The following is a 25,611-nucleotide window of genomic DNA, read 5'->3' on the forward strand; positions in this document are numbered from 1 at the left end:
ATATATATATATATATATATATATATATATATATATATATATATATATATTAAGGGAAGGGATTAATTCTATCATGCTTGCCAGAAAATTAATGCAGACAAAATGTTTGAAAAAATTATACAACACTACACAAAATAAGAAAGGTTATCTACAGTTGTAGAAGTCCATGGTAGCCTTTAAAGTGATTACTTAAGCTTCATTTTTTGTCGTAGAGCAATTATAACATACTTAATTACAATCATCATCAGTAAAATTAACTTTCAAAAAATACTAACATGACAATTATTCTAAATATCAATCGACGCGAGTTTTAGTTCTTGTGAACGAAACCAATAAACAAACTTGTAGTTATCATTACGCAGGATGTCTAAAGACCTGGAGTTTGTAACTATATCAACAAAAAGGTAATTAAAAGTGCAATCACTCCACTAATTGCAATAAAAGGAGTATCTAACTATTGACCTCAAGATAAATAGCAAGATCAAGAATGGATATTTTGAAGTAGGGAACATAATGGCGCAATCAACAACAAACTTAAATTAAAACATCTGGTACTTACAGCTCGTAGCCAATTTCGTGATTAACGATGAGAGGGCATCTCACATAATTAAAGAATGTAAGGTTGCGAAGAAAGAGGGTAAGGGTGCAGGTGGGACAGACGATGGAGGGGGACACTTGATCAGTTTGTAAACTTTTCCGATATCGATTGTTGTCACTGTGCACTTAATCCTCCACCCTCGAGGGTCAGCGCTCAACGTTGTTGTGCTTCATTCTACGCTCAGTACCTTACTTGAAGAAACTCGTTTCGCAAGGTGGAATGTGCGAATTTCACCACGTGGCTCAATGGGACTCTTTAAACGTTTTGAACCTCGGTCATTCATTTATAATACTATTACAACTCTTTACTTCATTCGTAACTCTTTAAACGTTTTGAACCGCGGTCATTCATTTATAATGCTATTACAACTCTTTACTTCATTCGTAACTCTTTAAACGTTTTGAACCGCGGTCATTCATTTATAATGCTATTACATCTCTTTACTTCATTCGTAACTCTTTAAACGTTTTGAACCTCGGTCATTCATTTATAATACTATTACAACTCTTTACTTCATTCGTAACTCTTTAAACGTTTTGAACCTCGGTCATTCATTTATAATACTATTACAACTCTTTACTTCATTCGTAACTCTTTAAACGTTTTGAACCTCGGTCATTCATTTATAATACAATTACAACTCTTTACTTCATTCGTAACTCTTTAAACGTTTTGAACCGCGGTCATTCATTTATAATGCTATTACAACTCTTTACTTCATTCGTAACTCTTTAAACGTTTTGAACCTCGGTCATTCATTTATAATGCTATTACATCTCTTTACTTCATTCATAAAATCCAAACCTAATGCAAGATATCACTATATTCTTTATAATTTGTTTTGTTCTCAAGAATTAAATTTTATTGTAGATAAAAGATAAAATTCCTTATAAAAGGTGGAATTTGCGAATTTCACCATGTGGCTCAATAGGACTCAAACGTTTTAAACCTCGGTCATTCATTTAAATTGCTATTTCGTCTCTTTACTTCAGTCATAAAATCCAAACCTAATGCAAGATATCACTATATTCTTTATAATTTATGCTATTACATCTCTTTACTTCATTCATAAAATCCAAACCTAATGCAAGATATCACTATATTCTTTATAATTCGTTGTTCTCAAGAATTAAATTTTAATGTAGATAAAAGATAAAATTCCTTATAAAAGAATAAAGTAATTTTTATTGTTATTGAATGTGAGGTTCCTTCAACTTTGATTTTGACGTTAATTGGGTGGCTAAGCCTGATATGGGGATCCTCAAGTTTATTAGTCTCCAGCTTTAAGAATCAATAATGAGCTTTTTTAAAGGGTTTAAAGACCAATAGCATTGGAACAACCTTCACTAACAGTGGATAATTGATACGAACTTACACGAACTTTTAAAAGTGCATAGGAAATGCAATCCTCGTTAACACGAATCTGGGAGTATTTAACATGAACTTCAGATGAAAACAACTTTTATTTAAATAAAATCAGATGAAATAATTATATATAGCTTGAACCTTTAGGATGCCATTCTTTCAATAAAGATGGAAGTTAGGGATTGCTGAACTTTATAAACTTCGGCATAATAGGGTTTTATTGTATCCTACAACAAGAGATAATAGAAAATTCCGATTACGAGATTATACAAATAAAAAGGACATGGAACTTACATCTTATACTCGATACGGTATAACAATGACGAACAAATTGATACCGCAGTATTTTCGCCGATAAGATCGCAATAAAATTTTCCAGATAAGCAAAGCATGTAGCAGCCAAGCTGTAGGCTTACAGTATATCAGAGAAAAATGAAAAAGGTACTTATCAGGTTTTGAAAGCATATCCCAATGATACAAAAGGGCAGAAATGTAATAAAGTAGAATAATTTTTAAGTATAGAATTAGAGTTTAGTGAAAGTTTGAAATAAGCAAATAAGGCAATGGCTTGGTTAAGTAAAATTTGGAAATCAAATCGCTTGAAATTACATATTAAAATCAGACTATAGACTTATATCAGTTTAGTGAGATCGGTGTTACTCTATGGACATGAGTCATGGTATGACAATGAAACAATCTCAAATAGATTTAGTAGATTTGAGAACAAAGTCCTTAAAAGGATATTGGGAGTTAAATGGCGGGACAGGATTAGAAATGAAACTATAAGAGAGATTACTCGAGTGCTATATGTGGATGAGATCATGATGGAGGAAGGGTAGATGGGGATGGTTTGGGTATGCTCTTCGCACTCCCCAAGGGAGATTAGTTCACCAAACGTTCAGTTGGGCTCCACAAGGCACTGGAAGAGTTGAAATGCTCAGATCCAGGGTTAAAAGAATACCTTTTAACCCTGGCTCAGACATACATGGCTGAGAACTATGAAGCGCAAAGTAGATGATGACTGGAGAAATATTGAATTAAAAGCTCAAGCTAGAGATGCCTGGCGAAATTTAACCAAGACCCTTTGCGTCAATAGGCGTAGGAGATGATATATATATATATATATATATATATATATATATATATATATATATATATATAATGTGTGTGTGTAGAGAAACCTGAATAGTCTATTACTCAGTGAGACAAATATTAAAGATTAAAGCTATTTCATCCATGAAGAACAATTTGTCATAAAGTTAGACACAAGAAAATTTTCTGATAAGAAACAGTATAGGTCTAATCTCACCTAATGATTCTATAGCAATTTTGTTTGAAAAATTTGTGCTATATGACCAAACGATGGGGATTTGGAGGCCATTCAGCACTGAGGTGAAGTCGGGAGGAAACCCCTACAGTTGAACTACGAAGTAAAGGTTATAAGAAGTTGGACAACAAAACAGAAAGCGGGGAACAGAGGTAAAATTGAAAACTCACAAGGGGAAGCACTCGAGTCTGAAGAGATGCTGTAGAGACTCTCTAAATAAGTTTCACAATACACCAAGACAGATGCAATAATAGCAGTAACTCCCTATCGGGTATTCTGAAGATAGGATAGTAAAAATATGCTATGATTTTGTTTGAAATTGAGCGCTTGCATTAAGACACCAGAGCCTATGTAGGCCGACAACCAAGGGAAAACTCGGCAGCTTGAAGAAGTGTAAGATAGGCACCAACATTAAAGAAAAGTGACATGAACGCAGTTATAGGTAAATATTGAAAGTTGTTAAGAAAATATCCCTAACAAAAGAAAGATAATGTACTTTCTGGATATTGTTGAACAATAACTAGTGAGAAGAAAAAACTCCCACATTCTTATATTTTATTAAATTTGACATTTAATCTAACCAAGAATTTAAATCTCTATGTGCTGCATATACAGACTTTTGAAATCAAACTACTGTGGGGACATTCACATACATACAAGTGTACAAGTACATACATTTCTGGTACAGCATTTACATAAATATACACACAATATGAGAATAAATGTACCTTATTCACAAACATTACAGCAAAACAAACTCTTTAATGAAAAAAAAAAAAAAACACTTTTAGCAATAAGACATGAAAAAATTTGGAAGACTATCATATGTACCCTTTAAACACACATCTTATAACAATAAAACCTGCTACTGTATATGATATAGCACTTTTGACCACTAACAAATATGTTCACTACTGTACAAAAGCAGTTGATCAAAGTCTGGGATGAAATGCTAAAAAAAAATGCTCAAGTAAATTTTTTGGATTTTTATTGAAGTGACTAGGATAAACCTTCTAACAACCAAATTATTCATTATGATGTATCAATAAGATCATTGAAATTTCATGGAAAAGAATCGAATACTATGAAATTTACTTTTATAAAACTATGCTTCAAGAAAAACATGGAATCCAAATTTTATATGGAAAATTGGATAAAAAATGATAATGCATTTCGACCACTTACTGAAATAAATAACTAACAATGAGAATATCTCAGAATGCTAATTGGTTTACAAATATTGTAGTCATTTCACAAAATTACACTCTAAATATACTAACATGTTGTAAGGTGTGTACTATTACTGGGAAAGTACCATACTTTAAAGCACCTCTGATATAACACATAAGTATAGCACTGATTTACACAGGAACAACATATTTCTTTTTCTACATTAAAACAGTAATGCATATAACGTTAAGAAAAGGTTGTGTACAAATATTTGTGATTGATTTATCAAATTTCTGGTAAAAACTAATGGACAAAAAAATATTTGTTTCTTTGTTAACCTTGAGATGGTCATCAACATGCCTCAGAATTAGAACATTTAACTTATTTTTCAGTCTACATTACCTTTTTAGAAAAGAGGGACATCAATTGTGGAACATGAGAAAAGAAGGGTATGCTTGTATCTAAATGTAATGATAATTTAAGGACTATGGAGCTAATGAATAATGTATTTGAAATACATTCACCATAAAAATCAAAATGTGACATGGGGTTCATAAAAAGACAGCAGAAAATTAGGCCTAAAAAACATGACTATAATAATTGATAGCTGTTGTTATCATTAAGGAGAAAGAAATCTCCTGCTACTTGCGCCATATGGGATGCTGGACACTAACAAATGTGGAACTGATTACTGATACCAACTAGATATCTACTTAACAATGCCATAAAGAACCTTATTTCATAGAGAAAATAATATACTGTATGCAATGAATGTTGAGAATATCTTTTCTAAACAATCCTTAGATTCTATTGCAACTCAGTAAAGTTCTTTGTTTAGTTTCAAAAGAAAAGTAATAGTTGCCCAACAACAGTAAGTATTCTGGGAGAGTTTAATAAATTACTTCATTAAGGATATTTCAGTGGCTACTGTTACTACTCTACTGTAATAAGGATTATTTGCTTTCACGATAAATCACAATTTTCACTGATACTCTTTGGTTAAATAAAGCATGTGCATATAAACTGAACACAGGCCAGTTGGTTAGAGTAGCCTATTTTCTTTCAATATATTAAAGTAAAGACTAAATGTGTTAAAAGGGCTTGAAATACAAATGAAGAATGTCATACAGAATGCACTATTATATTGGAAAAAAATCTAAAAAGGTGATAAATTAACAGTAACAAATTAAAGTCAGACAAACCATTCCATATTGTATATCACAAAATTGAAAAGATCTGGATTTAATAATTTAGGAAATTGATACATACAAATCATATATGTGTTCCTATGCAAAGAAATAAGATTTAAAAAACATTTTCTTACCAATTTTAGGCATTGCTTCATATAAATGTATTCTTTTTCATTGAAGCAATTTAATATGGCTTCTGCACATTTATTTTGGTTTGATTTCAATAACACAAGCAAAGAAAAGAAACATACTGCATTATTGACACTAAATTTAAATCTCTTTATCAAACAAAGCTCTATGTTGCATAGAAAACAAACCATTGCCTTACTATAAACACTACTTTTGGTATTTAAAAAGACTAACTGACTTACATATTTATGTGAAAAGGAAATCCTTTTCATACTGGAGGTCAGGATTGTAACATCTGGTATACTATACCTTCCTTTTTCTCACTTCTCCAATGAGTTTTTCATCTTAATGAACATTGCCCTAGATCAAATTAAAGGGGAAAGTAGTATTCTGTCCGAGAAGATACCATCATAAACAAATCTGCAGTACTGAACAGTATTGTATCTAAATTTGCCATCTCTAAACAACATAAAGATGCAAGATTTTTCAATGTGACTAATGAGTTAAATGATCACTTACACTGGCTTTGCATCCAATTCATAATCTTAATTTTACAGTCATTAGATATGTTATAATTATTGACAGCAGCACAACCAAGACTAAAAGAAGTGAGAAAAATATGGTTATAACAACTGACAGGAAGTCACTAACCTATTAGAATTAAAAGAGTTTTCTTATTACATAGATACCTAAGTAGGTCTGTAGATAAAGTACTGAAGCAGAAACTTAATAAAGGCAAATGTTTGTATCTTTGTATGAACATAACTCCATTTCTCATGTTTCAATGATATAAATACATGGGCTTAAAACTAGTATTAGGTACAGAGAGGCACTGAAAAGTTCATGAGCAACAACTATTATTCTGATTCATTCTATATTATGGCAGGACATAATATACTTCCTACTCATGTAAGAGCCATAAAGTTGCATTTTTCTAATTTTACTTTTAAAATGTGTTAGCAACTATCCATTCAAACAAATGCACATGACTGTATGATATATATATCAGCAGTCTTTTTAAATAAAAATTTACATCAGCAGTTCTTTTAAATATAAGATTTACATCAATAAACAACTACAGTAATATTTGTGCATTTGCAATACAGTGTAATACCACAAGTATGATCAATACCTAACTCTTCTATGACATGGTTATTCCACAAAACATGTCTGATTTATTCAGTTTGTGAGCAACAAAGAATTTATGAAAGATGAAGCTACTGGATAAGAATTCAATAATGTATTTATAATCAATACATTTCAAAAGGCTAAGGTATCCTGAGTTTCCATTAAATTTTCTTCTTCATACACAATGATTGTAATTTTCTAATATCTAAATTAAACAATGCTGATTCTTTAGTTCCTTGCTTCATTAGTATATTCAAGAAAACAAGATATGATAAAAAAGTAACTTACAAATGACTTTCTTCTATTGGAGTCTTGAATCCGTGTTAAAAAGGCAAAATCTCCCAGAATGGCTATTAAAAATGAGCAAAGCAGCCTTTTAACTTCATGTGTTCCATTTTGTCTCTTTCCTTGAGTAACTAACATCTTAAATTTTCCTTGTTAAAATTTTCAACATTTATTTAAGTTCAAATCCTTCATGATTTAGGAGCAAAACCTATGAATTGCTCATTAGTCTGGTCATTCTAATTTACAAGAGTAATAACCTCAACTTACAGAAGCATCATATGGCTTACCGAACGATCTTACAATTCACTAGTCCTTTGATAGTATATGTAACAAGGATTTGATGGAAAGAATTTACAATAAAACAGAGTTATTTAGGCTATACAGCAAGCATAAATTATCTCAAATTGTGTACTCAAATTAACAAGGACCTAAATTCAACTTCTGTAAACTGGCTACTTGGAAGGGAAATAACTCGCCACTAGTCTCTTCAGCTTTTTTTCTTTTATGTCCGGTAATTAAACATTAGTGTTATCATTAGTGTATGAGACTTATATTTACATTATGATCAATGGTCTGTATTTTTAATATTTCATGTATAATCATTCTAGTTCTTTGAGTTTGTTTAGGCCTATTACTTCAACTAATTGTCCTTAACCATACATCAGTTCTATTTGACATGAAAAGAGTGATGCTTGGGCTCTGTAGACTGGAAACGAGGAATGAAGACAATTTTCTTTACAATTACCATAATTTCTATACTAGCTGAGTATCCAGTTTATTTACTTTGTAGTTCAGTACACAAGCAAAACTAATTTACCATAACGTATATCTATGATACCCTATGGCTCTTTTAGCTTGAGCTCCAGCAAAGATTATAGGAACACTAAAAACTTTAGCATCCAACATCTACAAGAATACCAGCTGATGCTCAAGATTAAACACTCAATGGAATGCTGAAGATGACTCCTGGTCTGAAATTTAGTCCTTTTAAAGCTTACCATCCATTCAAGCATAGACACCTTCCTAAATACATGAATATGTAAATTTGCAGTAAGGTAAAAGGATGCTTAAAGATTTTTTTTTTCACACAATAACGCAACAATTACTTGAATTCAGTTCTGCAAATTTGATTCTCTAGTGCCTAAGACCTTGATTCATTTACAATGGTGTACAGTAGGCTACTGTATATAATCATGCAACTTCTATTTTTGGTAATCATATTTCATGCTAACCATCTACAATAATTATTTACAGTACTGCACGGTCCTAAATGTATTTAATGTCCAGACACTCTAGCCTTGAAACCAATTATTTTACTGTACATCACACAGCAAGTAAAGCTATATTGGAATGAAATTTCAAAATACTGTACTAAAACGAGAGCAGATAGCCAGAAGTTTTTAATTAACCAACTCACAAATTGACCCATGCAGACACCAGCCCCACACGTACATTTATCAATGCAACAACATCTATACCTATTATTCTTTTATATTTCTCTGTAGGTATTGTTAACAAAAAAAAAAAAATATATTCAAATCAAAAGCCTTTCAAGATGCAAGCAAGCCCCAATTAGTTTCTTGTTTTATAATTCCATTTTAATATACTGTAGTGATATTCAAAATATCACCCTTCATACTCAGCACAGAATTCAGTGATCACATTCTCTATAAATTAACAATTTAAACCCAACTAGATTTATTTCTACCTTTAATCACAGGTAAAAATGTATTTATAAAACTAAAACAGTCTCACATAAATTTTGTGTACTTGGTGAATTCATGCAAGTGTAAGTCTACTTAGTGTCAGTACTTTTAAAGTAACTGCATTTTCAACATAAACTTTGTTAATAATCAATGCAATACTGCCCATCCAAATATTAATTACATTTTATTAAAAAACATGATCATCTTTTACCAAGATTATAGGAAACAAGACTGGGAAACCTGATTACATCAGTTCTAAAATATCTTATCAGCCAAATCATTCTTAAAATCTATTTCACAAAAGATCCATAAAATCTAAAATTCTTATATGGCTCATACATTAGAAATGAATTGTATGAGGATGCAATTTACAACAATAAAACTAATATTTACATATATCAATTGTAAAACACACTAAACAATATAAATATCAGACTAATAAACTAGTTAAGTGGATATAAGAAAATCAAATTCATAAAGTTGAAAAAATTATCCGTTAAATACAATTATTGCATCAATATACAGGCTAAGCAAACTTACATATACGGGTTCAAATTACCTTTTCAAGGCCAAAATAAAAGATCTGAACCTTAATCAGCTTTAGAGGTTATCAATACAATATGTTATTTAAATACAATACTGGCATAAAAACCAGTAAATTACATTATGCAGTGTTTTGTGCTCAAATTTGTTCTATACATTCAGATAACCATCAAATTTAACCATGCAATACACTCACAAAACCATTAAAGATAATCCAATGTATATCACAGCACCAATTAGTAAAATGATATGTTTACAGCTTATCTTAAAAATCAGACTGTCCCAATACAATGAAGATAGATTAGATAACTTTTCTTAAATATAATACACTTCCTGTATGGGAAAATGAACAAGTAGCTAAATACATTAATGGGCGGACTACATACTTAATCTTCTGTATTTTTTTGTAGGATTTACCAAGGAAAGGAATCATGTATTACAAATTTAAAGATAGTAAATAAAAAAATTCTTTCCATGAAAGTGAGTTCAAATATTCATAGCTTTTGTTGTATATCACCTATTATAAATCAGTATTAACTGTAATATGAAAGCACAGCATAAATGTTTGGAAAATAAGATACACAACCATATCAACATACTTAATGTAAGGAGAAAATTGGAACAGCATAATTCACAAAAGAATCTTTAGACTTCTAAATATCATATCTTCATGGAAGATACATGTACAAACATTGCACCATATGCAAATCAATTAATTATTTGAAAAGTTACAGAGTTTATGCAAATCATAGTTATCTCTGTATACTAAAAGTAAAAAAAAATACTTAGAACAGGTTATGGAGTGTAAAATTAAGAATAAATACCACTCAAGTTCCTCAAAATAGGACACAATTATAAAAACTAGGATAATTCTGTAAAATGCTTCATTTATCAGGTTACACAAATTATATACGAACCTGTAAAGTAATAATGTACTGTAAGGTCTTCCTATGTTACATAGTGCAAAGGGATTCTCAAATTTACACATTCCCGCATCTATCATCACCTAACTGCTTCTTGAAGAAAATGTGGAGAATAACGAGAGAGAAATAACTTTGTCTGAAAAATAGGAGTAAACTTATAAAAGAAAATGAGTATCCAGAAATCTGTGTACAGTAAAGGATTTGCTTTATTCTGAAATAACCATGGACAATTCTTTGGTATCTATTCCACATAGCATTAGTCAATGAAAATTATCACAGTACAGTTATCATTAACAAACATTTTCTTTCTCAAAAATAGAAAAATTAACTAAGATCAAAATAATTGCGAGAGCTATTTTAGAAGAGAATGAATAGGAGGTCCATTTGGTAGGTGTGCGGACCTTAGAAGCAAGACCATTTCTGTTACCTGTGAAGCTGGAGTTGAGAGGGTAAGGGTGATAAGATAAATAGTACCAGAAGAAAGATATAGACAAATAGAAAATAAAAATGTCCCAGTAGTAGAGAGAACAAAGACTTAATGATTAGTAAATAAGGCCTGTACTATTTTATGCAGCAAAATCCTGGGCACTCCCAAGGAAAATGGAGGAGATTTTGAAAAGGCGTGAATACAGATATGTTATGAATCATATCTAGAGTACAGTGAGGAGATTGTATTACCTATGTGGAAGTGGAGATTAGGCTTCCAGTGCCTGTGAAGTGGACTGAAATCTCAAAAAAGCAATACATATGGAATTAACAGGACAATGATAAAAAAATATGGGAAGCCAGGAAATTATATAAAAGTGGAATAGATATGAACTTGGACCTGAAGGAAATTCAAGAGAGCACACAAGACAAAAGAAAGGAGAGAATTCCTTTCAATTCTAACCCTTAATTAAAAAACTTTATGATGAATAGAATTAATTGAAAATAGTTTTATAACCATTTGTTAAACAACAAAAATATAGACCATTATTTATTCATAAAATGAATTCAGAACAGAAACTGTATCTGCTTCCCAAAATTGAAAAGAAATGCTCAAAAATAAAATGTTACAAAAGCATAATACTTAGATACTTAAAACTGCAAGCAGTGAAAAAATTAAAGCAACTAGTAATTTCAATTTTAATAACTCATTCACTAAGAAACTTTCTCATGAATTCATGTAATTGACTTCAAGGTCAACATCTTGTGGATGGAAGTTTTGGAAGGAATTCTAAATTCTCCTTCACATTACACAGAATTACAATAATTCATTTTCTTCACACCTAGCATAGTGGAACCAAAGAAAAATTTCCTTTCAAAATGATAATTTTTTTTTTTTAATATTTTGCCCTTGATTAGCAGTATAACAGAGACAAGGCCAAAAATCTCCGAAAATCATTTAAGCAACATAATAATTACTTTTAATTATGATATAACATCTTGTGGCCTCTTTATAAAATAAGGATTGTGCTAAATAGTAGAAACACCAACACATGGTTTTTACTATACTGATTAAAAGCTGAATATTTATTCATTTAATATTGAATATACTATCCATATAACACAGAAAGAATCATGTTCCCTTTACTGAAAAATCATTAAAATAAAAAAGCTTAATGTTCTTCATTGTATAACACTTGGTTTCATTATCCTGTTTTATCTAATTAAATTTTTGTATCATTATCTTGTCAATTCTAACCACAGTAGAAGTCATCAACTAAATCATGTATAAATACTGTACACTGGTCTTTAATTTCCAATCAAAAATAATAACAGCTTAAGTTCCAACATTCAGTGAGGACAAAATCCTTCAATGCTTAAGTCTGCCATAAGAAGGGAAATACAGTAGGTAAGCTGAAAACACTTTATGTAATCGTCCAGTTTTAAAAATGAGCATGATCACTTGGCTGTGTGATCAAAATCACTGATAAAAGAAAAAGTGTGGTAAAAGGGTAGAATATCTTCTCTGATATTCGTTTTTAATGTCCTTCAATACATAGCTATCACTCACCTTTGCCTAGTCATTTCAATGAGATAACTTCATATATATATATATATTGATTTGAAAAGAAATTACCTACATTTCAATACGTAAAATAAATTTGCTCACTCAAATGGCATTTGGGTTTCACTATAGCAATCCATTGCTGCTTGCAACTCCAAGATCCAATTTCACTTGTCATCATGTAGTCTAAGACACTCAAATGATATTATGAAGTCCTTGAGCTGCATAACACTAGTTCTGATTAAAACTGTACATGTCACTTTAACGAGAATATTACCAAAATAAAAGTTCTTAAGATACTAGAAGAATGCTGTTTAAAACGTCCACTACTGCATCTTATGAAAGATCCTTCTTACAAACCCCAGTTTGCATTCAAATTGTATTACATTACAGATGTGACTACAACCATGTGTGACAAGTCTCAGCGTAGAAAAAAGGTCTTTGTACCTAAAAGCCATCCTTCAACATAATAACTCAAAGATTAACTACAGAACTGTGTCAGAGAAAGCTACAACATGAAGGGGTAGATCACAGGTACTTTCAGGGTGTCTATAAACTGTTTCATGCAAACTAGCATGATACAGTATATACCTTGTTAAATATTAACAAAATGATTGCTTCTACCTATTCTGATACAGGATTGGCATGCACTAATTATGACAATTAGTATGACAACTGTCAAAAGCAGCATGCACTAATGCAACAGTAATGTAAAGAGAAGCAATCATGTAGTCAGTATTCAACAAAATACTTTTGCTACAAACTGTTTTGTCTAAAAAATTATGCATGAGTCTGTGTCAGTATTAAATGTACACCAATCATGATAAAAAACTGAGAGAGTAAATACCTATGTCAAACAATATATTTTCTTTTCAAAAGAAACAAACTCAATGAAATTAAATGCTATGATCTACTGCAATACAAAATCATTATATATTATTATGAATTACATCGCTTCTAACTTCACAATATCAACAAGTATATAACAACCAAATTGTCTTCCTAATTCTTACATTCGTAAGTAAATGTATATTATTCTGGTTAAACTGTAGATCCAAAGCAACTGAAACAAATAAAAGTTTTCCACTATATTTTCAAGGATGTAAAGACAACAAAATTATTATGGAAAGAACATGAACTTTACCAGATAAAACTTTTTTTGGCACCATTAATGTGACTATAATAAAATAATGTGACACATATCACAATTAGTATTTTATACATATTACATAAATCCCTTTATCTTTCCATGAAAAAAGTATTCAATCTTAGCTACATATGGTACAATGATTTATAAATGCTACAACACTCCTTTTCTGAATGATATACAATATGGTATTATCATAAAATTGCAACACAGAGGAATGTACACAATATACGGTACTTGGACTTTTAGACAAAACTGGACAAACCTTAATATAAGGATTCCGGTAATTAAGCATCACAACCTCTCTACAACTCTGATTGCTCCTAACTCATGATACTATAAAACATTTCTTCGGCCAGCTGACTCATTCACGGTAAAAACCATTCCTGAAATAGAATACACACAATTACATATCTTATTTTTTTTTAAATGAAATTATTCCATACAAGCACATTACTTTTATATTAGCCTTTTGTGTATTGTGAGTAAAAATCCATGACACTTCCAAAACTTAAGGCAAATGAAGAAATGCTTCACAAGATGGGTTAGCAAATGCAGTCTTCACAAGGTTCTAGTATTCATCTGCCTTATAATAAGTGTCTGAAGCAGCAGTACAGAACAGTGGCAGTGGAAGGTTGGTTGAAAAGTTAGAAGTAGTGGGCTTGAACAAGGAAATAATTTTCTTTCACATTAGCCTTAATAACAACTTAGGTGGTAAAAAGCTACAGGAGATGCTGCTATGGGTAGATGGAATGTGTTAAATTGTAGGCTCAACTGTTCAGTCAAGAACTGTGCATAAGAAAATTTGGAATAACACTAAATACTGTAGTGCCTGCTTTCTGGGTCAAGCAATAAAGCTTGTGGCTCCAAAAGTGAGAATGCTCAAAAATAAGTTAATGACAACAAGTCAATGAATTTCTGAATCACTATTACAACAAATGGATTTGCAGAGCATAAATACTATATGTATCTGCATGGTACAGTACTGTACCTTAACCTTACTCAGTGGATAAAATGCCAATACTCCAGCACATACAATGGCTTTGGCAGGTGAGTGGAACAAAGCTACGATTTTCACATTCATGTTTTAGCCTGGGTCGCCATGAAGGAAAACATGGGGTAGGTATTATCATTAAACTTAACTGGATATTCATATATGAGGGACAAAAACAACTGCCTTGGGATGATAAGTTTGTGCCAGTTTTCTGGTACATAGAGGTTAAATAAAAGTACAGTACCTAGTAAAAGTTGACTGACACCACTGTATTCCAGGTACTGTGTTAAAATTGTATTGTAATCCATATTTCTTTTAAAAATGATAGAATGGAAAGTCTCTTGAATATCTGCTCTTGTCAGAACTTCTTGAACTTGAAAGATGACTTCAGAGGTTTAAAGGCCACTCATGAATGGCAAAGGCAACTGACAGTGACAAAACCCTAGCTAGCAGGACAATGCCCTAAAGACTGACCATATATACATATGATCAGCACCCAAAACACCCTCTGCTCACATGCTTGGACCAGGGAAGGCAAGGTAATGGCTGTTGATCACTCAGCAGGTAGACCTATAGACTCCTCCAACTCTCCATCCTTAGCTCACAAAGGATTGCTAAGATGCAGACACTACAAGAAACTATTGAGTATGAGTGGGACTCGAACCCTAGTCTTGCAGGTCATCAGGCAGGGACATTTCCAAAAAGCTACCACAACCATTAGAAGATTATTCTTTCAAGACTTGCTACAATGAACTTGTTGCGAAAAAACATTTAAACGATTCCTTTCTAGAAGCCCTAGTTTTCTTTTCTATTAAAAGAGCATGGCCCTGACTAGGCATAAAAAAGGAACCTTCATTCTTAAAATGAGAAGTGAGAAAAGAACTGCAAAAGGAACAATAAAACAATCCTTGCAACTTAATAGTCAGAATCTTTACAATAAAAGCAGGATGAGCATCAACACAACTAAAACTAATTTCCTTTAGTGAGTTAACATGTTGAAGAATGTCGGGTATTTTCTAGCACATCTAAAGGAAGTGAGGGTAAGACCAAAATCTGTCTTGAGATTGTGGCCGAGCTAGAAGGCCTGGTCAAAGGGTTTGTAAGATCAAGTCAGGTTTCTACAAACTAACATTAGGAACCAGTACAGAGGTTCTGTAGACTTAGGCAGTAAACCCTTCACAATGTATTAACCCTTTTACCCCCAGGCTATTTGGAAATTTCCAACCCTTAACCCCAAGGGGGTTATTTTTTTCCCAGTACATTTTGCAGTATATATTTTTTAAATTGCTATAACAGCCTTAATTTTTGTCATAGAAAGGTCAGGTTGGTCTCATTCTCTTGGAAAATGCCTGAATTTTCTCAAAAAAATTATCAAAAATATGAAAAAATAAATTTTTATAGCATTTTTTTGCAAGGACGAACCGGTACGTCCATGGGGGTAAAGGGATGGCTTTTGTGAAACGTACCAGTACGTCCTTTGGGGGTAAAAGGGTTAATATTATTTCATCTTTGACTTAAAAAAGGTACCAAAGCTTATGCCATGAGATCTGAAAACTGGAAAGAGCAATATAACCTTTGAGTGTTGATAAAGAGGCTCTCTTGTTTAGTCTCAAAACCAAGATGAAGTCAGCTCCATCTGCTATACAGGCTTTGCCTAGATCAAAACTTCTCCAAATTCACCAATATATGAATCATCACCATTTTACTAAAAAGTCTTTCTGTTAAGATTTCACATGGTCTTGCATTTGGCAACCTGGAATTCAGTAACTACAGACAATGATATAGATGAATCTTATAAGCCCTAAAATACATTCTAAATCTATTAAGTAATAGGTTCTGAATCCTTGAAAACCATTCCATCTATCTCTTAATAAGAGTGGAAGACAGTCTGCAAGTGATTTCTTCAAACTGCAAACTGCAAGACACCTGCTCCACAACACTATTGAAACGACCCAAATTCATGATGGGCCCCAAAATAGGTGATTAAATCAGAGAGCTTTTAAGTACTGCACCTAAAAATCTAACACAAAGGTTCCTTATGATTCACCACACAATAAGTAAACAGCCTGTGACCTTCTAGATCTGGGTGGCTCCTAAACTTCTTTTCAATAATACCAGATAATCACCCCTACCACAGAATTTGCAAAATACAAAATTTCTAACAACCAGACACAACATAATTAATCATAGCTCGTGGAGGCAGATGAAGATTGTCCTTTCTTCTCCTGCTTCCTGTATTGTACAGTAGTCCTTGGGTTACTAGTTTTGTTCGCTACCTGAAATACTCCTATCTTAAAACAATTTTTCCCATAAGAAATTAAGGAATTTCACTTAATGTGATTCACATGAAGATAAATATCCATACAGTCCACCATCCATTTTTGCTGTTTAAATATTCCACATATTGAGATCAACCAAATATTTCCAATGGTTTCAATTCTTTGCATATCCTCACTGCATCGTTGGATTAAGACTGCTGCACGCAGCCCGACATTTTCAAACTATCCGTGCTTCTCTGCATACAGCATTCACACCATTTTCCTCCCTGCATAACGCTACTTCTCTAGCTGACTCTGTCTCACTCTACCAGAGTTCTTCATCGCGAAAACATCTCCCACAAGTGTTTGTGAAGAGTGTAAAGTTACATAGGTATGTGTTACGTAAGGATTTTTGACGTAATGTATACATAAGAGTACATACTGTATATACGTACATTTTAAGTTCAATAATGAATGCTACTACTGCTCCTTAAGGACTGAATTATGTGTTACAAGAGTTTGCTGTACTGTATAGAACTTTGCAAATGGTAAGTGGTGTTGTACATAAACTGTACAGTCTTTTCTTACCTTATTTTTACTTATAATTGTCTTAGGGTGTTCAAAAATTCATTTAAAAAGAACTACAGTACTAACAGTCTATTTACAGTACATTATATGAAATAGAGTACTCTACATAGCTATAGGCTACATATATGGTGATGACCTGGTAGGGTTGGAGCGACCTCACGAAGACAGCGATAACTTACGAGTGATGTGTCGTCTCACCTTAGCTAATTAAGCTGTACTGTAGTAATAACAATGCACATATATTACAGTAATATCCACTACAATACCAATAGTGTTGTTAGTTATGAACAACAGTATTTTGTTGTTACTTATACAAAGGGAGAGCCACACCACCAACATTGAAGTCTTAGAACGTGCCTCGCTGACCAGCGTGGAGGCCATCATCATCCACCACCGCCTCCGCTGGATAGGACACGTGCATAGGATGGATCCATCTAGGCTCCCAAAGAAAATATTCTACGGGGAACTGACCCAGGGCACCAGACCACGAGGAGCCCCGAAAATGCGCTATAAAGATCAACTAAAGCGCACCCTGGCTCTAACTGACATCGATTCTTCCTCATGGGAAGAAACAGCCAGGGACAGGAAAACCTGGAGGAGTACAGTACACCATGGCACCGTGGACTTCGAGGAGAGGAGGAGACAAAATGAGGAGGCTAGGAGGAGAAGAAGGAGAGAGCGATTAGAACAGCCCCCCAACCACCTACCCTCCCTTGTGAACACTGTCTGTGACTCTTCCACCACAGACTAGGACTTAACAGCCACATCAGACATAAGCACCCACCCCACAGATAGGAGGCTGATGGCTAACGACAGAACCCAATACTCGGACACGAGTGGGCGCCGACTATATACAAAGGGTAGGATGGCAACAACTTACTCGTTTCGGGTTGCCTTCCCTTGTTCAGTGCTACTTACTCGTTTCGGGTTGCCTTCCCTTGTTCTGAAGCACTGTTAGTAATGTACAATCACCTTTCCAAAGTAATATGAACTAAAATACTATGAGAGAAACCTTGTGAAAACAATGTACACTGAAATGTTTAGGGTGTAAGTAGACTGCATATAGGCAGTAGTCATTTGTTTAAGGGGAGGAGGGGTTTTGAGTTGACTCATCCTAAGGCACCAATATTATGTGACTTTTTGCTCTTTATGGGTATTTATGTTACCTAATCCATACGAAGACAGAAGGCTGACTGTATACACTAATTTCTAAAGGTATTGTAATGCTAATTAATGTACAAATTATAACTTCTAACATCATAAACAAATAGAAATTAATAATTCATAAAGAAAAATAGAAATAATGGCTGAACTAGGGTAGGTTAAGTCCTAACCTTAATCTACCAATTCATTACCTATTGCAGATGCACAGTGGACTAACACACCAAGTACAGCCTAATATTTTTTTCAATTGGTTTCTACCACAGTATAAGTATTGTGTTAATGAACGAAAACATTTCAGTAGGTGTACAGTACATGTAAACGCATGTCCACACTTATACGTATATATATTATGAACAGTAGCAACTAAACACTATTCTTCCTCTCTAACAACACTCGCTGATATTACATTGTATATTACTGTAATATATGTACAGCACTATCACTAAAGTATAACTTAATTAGCCAAGGTACCACTCTTAGGTGTTCGCTGTTTTCGGCAGGTCGACTCGTGCCACTGAAACTCAACGTACATATAGCCTATATCTACATTACTGCTGTAAAGTACGATATTTCGTATACAGTACAGTAATATAGTAATTAATATAACAATAACATTACAGTATTACACAATAAATACATTAATACAATACAAATTAAAAGCAAAATTATCAGTACAGCACCACTAACCATTTACGTACGAAGTTCATTGTAGAGAGTCTGAAGCCTGATGCAACTCTTTGATATATTGACTGTTTGGCGAGTGGGGTACTATAATGTACTTATCATATTTTATTTTATACTAAAATCACTATAAGCATACTGGATATGTACAGGTTTTTCACATCACAATGTGATTCTGCACAAAAAGGACCAAAGTGGGAGATGCACACACGAGGAGAGAGAATGCAAGACTGAGGCCAATTGAGCCAGAGAAGGGGCATTATGCTGTGTGCAGAGGGAAACACTGCAAAATCTGCTGGGGCAAAGGAGCGCAGTCGGTTTGAAATTATAATTTCCTAGGAAACCGCAAAATTGTGGTACTGAATTAGAAATGACAAAAGAAGAGAGTAAAATAATGACAACTAATGATGATGTATACAGCTATTAGTCGCTGATAACAGTCAAGGGTTCCAAGAATGAATATGCTGGGGAAATTAAGATAAGATCTGTTTATAGCACTTCAGATTTACAGTCAGTGACTGGGGCAGTAGGTTCCTACCAGAAAATCCAGTATTGCAATTGTTTATAATTCCTCTTTTGTTGGGGGGAGAAAAAGACTGAATCTGGGGCCATTCAAGATCTTGAATATAAGCACAATGTGATTGATGGAATTGTGAGGAAACAAAGTACAGTAATACCTTGGCAAATGAGTGCTCTAACACATGAGCATTCTGAGATAAAAGCCAGCCTCCAAGCAAAATTTTGCAATGACATACAAGCACAATCTTTAGATACGAGCATGCTTACAGAGGCTACGCTAGGTGACCAAGCGCTTGGGAGTTCTCTAAGCCCGTATCACTCATTAATTTCACCTGATCATCTACTTCAGTACATATCTCTCTAGTTGTCTTTGCATTACAGTATTTACGTGATTTTAACAGTATATTTACGAACATTCATCATCATAAGTGATGGGTTCTAAGAAAGCAAGTGGTAACGTTGGTCATGAGAAAAAAAATGTGAAGCATGAAATTATCGAGAAACATAAGCGTGGTGTCCACATGAGTGAGTTGGCATGCCATTACGAACCAAGTACAACGACGATATGTATACAGTAATCCTCAAACAGTAAAAAAATACAAATAAAAAAGTAGGTAAGAATAAAGTTAAAAAAAAAAAAGCGACGATATGTACAATCCTCAAACAGTAACAAAATACAAATAAAAAAGTAGGTAAGAATAAAGTTAAAAAAAAAAAGCGACGATATGTACAATCATCAAACAGTAAAAAAATACAAATAAAAGAGTAGGTCAGAATAAAGTTAAAAAAAAAAAAGCGACGATATGTACAATCATCAAACAGTAAAAAAATACAAATAAAAAAGTAGGTAAGAATGAAAAGTTAAAAAAAAAAAAAAAGCAAAGTTCAGTTAAGTTGATCTTAAGTTTAAGTGTTACTCTATGAGTAAGGAACAGTAAATACAGTCCCATCCAATTCTCTCTCCTTCCCTTCTTCCCTCCCTACTCCTCCACACACACCGCTGTTAGCTACTACCGTCGGTCTCAAAGGTAAGAACGCCACAATAAAACCACATTTTACTGTATTTTTCAGTAATCATTTATATAGTTTTGTGTGTATGTTAAGTAGAGTATGTTTATACTGTACAGTATAGCAATTAAAAGTTTTTTTTCCGTTGTTACTATCATTGATTTGAGTGTTTTTAGAGGGTGGTACCGAATTAAATTTCTTTCAGTTATTTTATATGTGAAAAATTGACTTGGGATACGAGCAAATTGACATACGAGTTCAGTCCATGAATGAATTATACTCTTATGTCGAGGTATTACTGTATAATAAAAATCCTGAGGTAAAAAATTAATACAGTGATTTGTAATCCTCGCAAGACTCACAAGTATAAAAGAAGTCACACTAGTGACAAAAACTCTGTATATAACATCCATGCATTGAAATTTTTATCAAATAAGCTTATCTAGTTAACTAATAACATGGAATATTATTTCCAAGATTTACTCAATAAACAATGAAAAAGGGATTTTGACGAAGGAAAAATCTATTTCTGGGCGAGGGACCTGTGTCGCTCCGTGAAATGATCCTTATTGCACCCTTTCTAAGGTATAAATACTGCTAAATATACCAGAAAAAAATGTTGCATGGAATGCCAGGAATAAACCCAGCTCGCTCACCCTTATAGGGTGTAAAATTCTAGCAAACTAAGAGAATACATACCTTCTAAATAGGAATGCATTAATGAGTGTTAAAGTTAACCACTACTGATGAAGTAATAGACAGTTCAAATCAACTTGGATTGGATAAGGAAGAAATCTTTAATGTTATGTGTTGTCTTGGTTTGAATAACTGAATTTTCCATTCACAAGTCAGAACACAATACAGGTACAGCACATGAAAACATGAAAGCACTGCGCATGTTTATCTTGAAAGGAATTTTTCCATAATATCTTTCTTTCAAGTAAAGGGAAATCTATGAATACATGAACTGTTGTGCTTACTGTTCTAGTTGTAACTATTATATAGTACCGTACTGAAGATATTCATCAGTCTCCCAAAATGAATGAAATAGGCTGGTAAAAAAGGATTCAAGTTAACTTACCATAGAATAACTTAATGCACTGACTTTGGATTAACAGTGTCAGTCATTTGAAGTCATATTAGAAGGAGTTCTTTGACTAGGGTCAAAAGTGGAGTTACCAGTGTACATCTGCACCTGAAATTGAAGCATTATTGAAAAGACTAACCATTGACTAAAAAAGCAAGGCATCTCCTCAAAAATACAGTTCAAATCTATCATGTCCAACACATAAACATGTGGAAAATGGAGGACTATCATTAGTTATAAAATAATTTCAAGCTACAGTTATTTACTAAACCTAAAAAGAAAACTAAATAATTTACGTCAAAACAAAACTACTTTACTATTCTACTAAGTTTTCCAGCATTTAAGGCATAGTTAAAAAATGTACTTCAAAAACAATAGCTATTAATCTGCAAAACACTAACCAAGCAAGAATTTTTTTTTCTTCATTTTCAAAATGCTGTTATAAGCATAAATAATTACTGTACAGGTATTTCTAAAAGGGAAAAAAATATAGCATATTAACCATCGTATCATGACAGTTATATAACACAGCCATCCACAAAAGGTAGTCATCTTCAGTTTGTGTAAAATACTGTAGTTATTTCTACTGCATCAATAGCATTCAATAAATATATACAGTACAGTAGTACTATAATTTGAAAACTGGTTTTGTCCTTTCAGACTTCTTGACTCATTTTGAATTCCCATTATTAGAAACGTCCACATTAATACTAATTTAATTTCAGGTCATAGTTATATCACGCCGATTCCACAGATCTCAAAGTTATCTTTCATAATTTCAACTAAAACACATGAAACAAAATAAAACTGTACTATCTTAGTTAACTCTGCAAGAAAATGAAAAAAAAAATTACCGTATAAAACTAGTGAGAGTTATTTGAAATAATGTCTGTTGAAAGGGAACAAATTTCATTAAAAGAAATTCATTAATGTTATTCTAAGAAAAATTTAATACTGCATGGCTTAAATAATCTTTATATATACATATACATATACATATATATATATATATATATATATATATATATATATATATATATATATATATATATATATATATATATATATATATATATATATATATATATATATACATATATATAGATATATATATATATATATATATATATATATATATATATATATATATATATATATATATATATATATATATATATATATATATATAGAACTATTTGCTCAATCACAGACATTCCTGTAAATCATGAAAAAAATGCTAAAGATAACATTCAGAAATATCAGCTTTACAAAAGATTTTCCTGAAATCTTCAGCTAAAATCCTGGTTGTACATTACTTACGGTATGTATAGAGGTTATATATTACCTTCCACATGATCTCTATTTATTAGTCTATATTTTCAAATACTGGGTGCACCTATGCTTAATGAGTGAATTTTGGATGTTCAGACTGTTTCTAACTTCTTTCTACAGAGATCACACTGTTCAAATTTCTAGATCATTATTCGTAGTTCATTCTCTTCTTCATTCCAGTTATTATGAATTTCAAGTAGAATGTCCACATTTCTGTTTGGATTATTACTCTCATACTCGAGGAATTCTTCTTCTACTTCCCTCCTCAATAGGACTGAATCCAAGGTAATTTGTTTAATAAACATCCCAAAGATCTCATCCCTTCTATCTGTTCTTATCTTCTCTAACAAAAGATGACATCTATACCCATCATTTCTACAGGTACTATTTCATTCACTATTCTGGTGTGCTTAAGGAGAGAAACATTTCTCTCTTCAAGTGACTTTGTAACACCAGTCACTGTTTTCCCAACAGTTATTGTTCAAATAAGCCAAATAGCACAAGATAAAGAAAAACCCATGAGGAAAAACTTGCAAAAGTCTGATTGATTGATTGATTTGAAGTTCTCTGGCATCCTGACATCAAAGCAAAAGACTGAAAAGGAGCTCATGATAAATAGCGCAGTATGTATTTAACTTTAATGTATACAGGATCAGCCACAATGCTGGTAACACAAGTAAAGAAAAAGTCCTTGTCTGGCAATCTATGGGTCATAAGTTTGAGACAGACTCAAGTTTGATAAGTTTCCAATAGTGTCTAATCTTACTATCCATGAGAGCAACAGATGAGGGTTTTGGGGAGTCTATAGCTCTACCCACATTTCCTGGCCCTGCCTAGTCCTACCTTGGATGGAAGGAGTGGGGGGGGGGAGGGGTTGAGCACTGATCATATGCATATATGGTTAGTTTTTTAGTACATAGTCCTCTCTCTTCATCCAGTCACCCATAAGTGACCGTTAACACCATTGCCATCAAGTTCCCTATGCCAGCTTTTCATTCTGGGATGTTAATAAAATGCCAACAACTCTTATAACAACTTGTGGGAAATCAGAATTATAATGCTGACAGTTGACTGGTTACTATCAATAATTATACATACATATACCAAAGGCACTTCCCCCAATTTTGGGGGGTAGCCGACAACAACAAGAAACAAAACAAAAAACAAAAAAGGGGACCTCTACTCTCTACATTCCTCCAGCCTAACCAGGGACTCAGCCGAGTTCAGGATTAAAAGATAAGACCATTTCTTAATCCTTTAGCAAAATCAGCACAACAATTATTAAGTGTAGAAAATAAGGTAGTAGAGTTCCATTTCTCATAAGACTTGCATCCTTCTGTTTAAATTATTCATGTAGCACTAAAGTACTTTGTCATTCTGAAGTAGCTTATTTTCTATGCTGTCAGAGGCACATAAATACATAAGAAAATTTATATATAAAATAAAACAATAAAAAAGCTTCATTTATTGACACATTCTTAATAGTATAAATAGTTCAGTGCTTTGCATAAAAATCAGTGTGCCTCCAAGAAGAATGCTATCAAAGCATGATCTTGAAGAAATAAAAAGTTGGAAAAACTTTCAAAATAAAACATGTTATCATTATACTTTCATATTGCTTCTACTGAAAACCGTGGTCATCTACCCAAAAATAAAAATTTCCAGTTCTCTTTCCATGCAAAATGCCTCCCACTCTTGGCAGTTGATGGTAAAAAGTTGATGTCATGACCATTTACCTCTTGCTTTTCAGTTCCCAAAGTTGCAAACCTAATCATTAAACTCCTGACATCCCTGATCAGTGGGGAGGAGGGAGGGGTCATGTATATGAACAACAGGTGAGTATAGAAATAATTTTATCATTAAAATTCTGATTATTTTTAAGAAATTCCCCTGATTCTCATACTGTATTTTTTAATCCCACATTGTTCTGGAGGTGGGATAGTGAAGGATATAATTGGGAAAGTACTCTAGATTAATAGATTTAACGACCACTTGATTAGTTTAAAAGGTACTCAATCCTACCCTCAAGTAAACTTGTAATCACTCAAATTCCTTGGTTGAATTCAAATCTATACCCAATATCCACCTTATAAAACAAATGTCCTATACAATATAACAATTAAAGGACTTGAAGTTTCTTATTGAGAGAAATAAAGGTACTGTATAACTTAACTAAGTTTAAGAAAATAAATAAACAGTAAATTCTTATTTATCATATCTCTAACATTACCAACGCACTTTATGCCTAGTAATTTCTAATAAAACCAGCCTTCATTCAAATAAAGCCTTACAAAAACCGACTATGTAAACCACCGACTCATTGGCACCCTTGATATAAAAAGGATTGACAAGACACAGGTTTCCTGTGGAATAATTTCTATTCTTGTACAGTATAAAGTTAAGAATTCATTTCTTTATGATACCTTTCAATGTGATTTCCTAAATACATTTTTTTATAAGTAACTTTCATTCCTAATCA

At 32.6% G+C, this 25,611-nt stretch overlaps 2 protein-coding genes across 4 annotated transcripts in view; both read right to left on the minus strand.

Annotated features, from left to right (window-relative positions):
* LOC137620547 (mediator of RNA polymerase II transcription subunit 26-like) overlaps positions 1-751 on the minus strand; it is a 124,060-nt gene extending 123,309 nt beyond the window's left edge. The window contains exon 1 of the mRNA XM_068350782.1: positions 560-751. The gene's annotated coding sequence lies outside the window, so the exon portion shown is untranslated. The remainder of the gene's footprint in view (positions 1-559) is intronic.
* An 8,235-nt stretch (positions 752-8,986) lies between these two features.
* Positions 8,987-25,611, minus strand: part of LOC137620549 (uncharacterized protein C3orf18 homolog) — a 45,793-nt gene continuing 29,168 nt past the window's right edge. For 2 of the 3 annotated variants that reach the window (XM_068350786.1, XM_068350787.1), the window contains exons 5-6: positions 21,795-21,908; positions 8,987-13,887 (exon numbers count right to left, since the gene is read on the minus strand). In XM_068350786.1, the coding sequence (XP_068206887.1) occupies positions 21,834-21,908 (75 nt within the window). In that variant the 3' untranslated portion in view covers positions 8,987-13,887; positions 21,795-21,833. The remainder of the gene's footprint in view (positions 13,888-21,794; positions 21,909-25,611) is intronic. The other variant, XR_011040076.1, reaches the window with a different exon arrangement.

Source organism: Palaemon carinicauda, chromosome 27, assembly GCF_036898095.1.
Source record: "Palaemon carinicauda isolate YSFRI2023 chromosome 27, ASM3689809v2, whole genome shotgun sequence".
Taxonomy (NCBI): domain Eukaryota; kingdom Metazoa; phylum Arthropoda; class Malacostraca; order Decapoda; family Palaemonidae; genus Palaemon; species Palaemon carinicauda.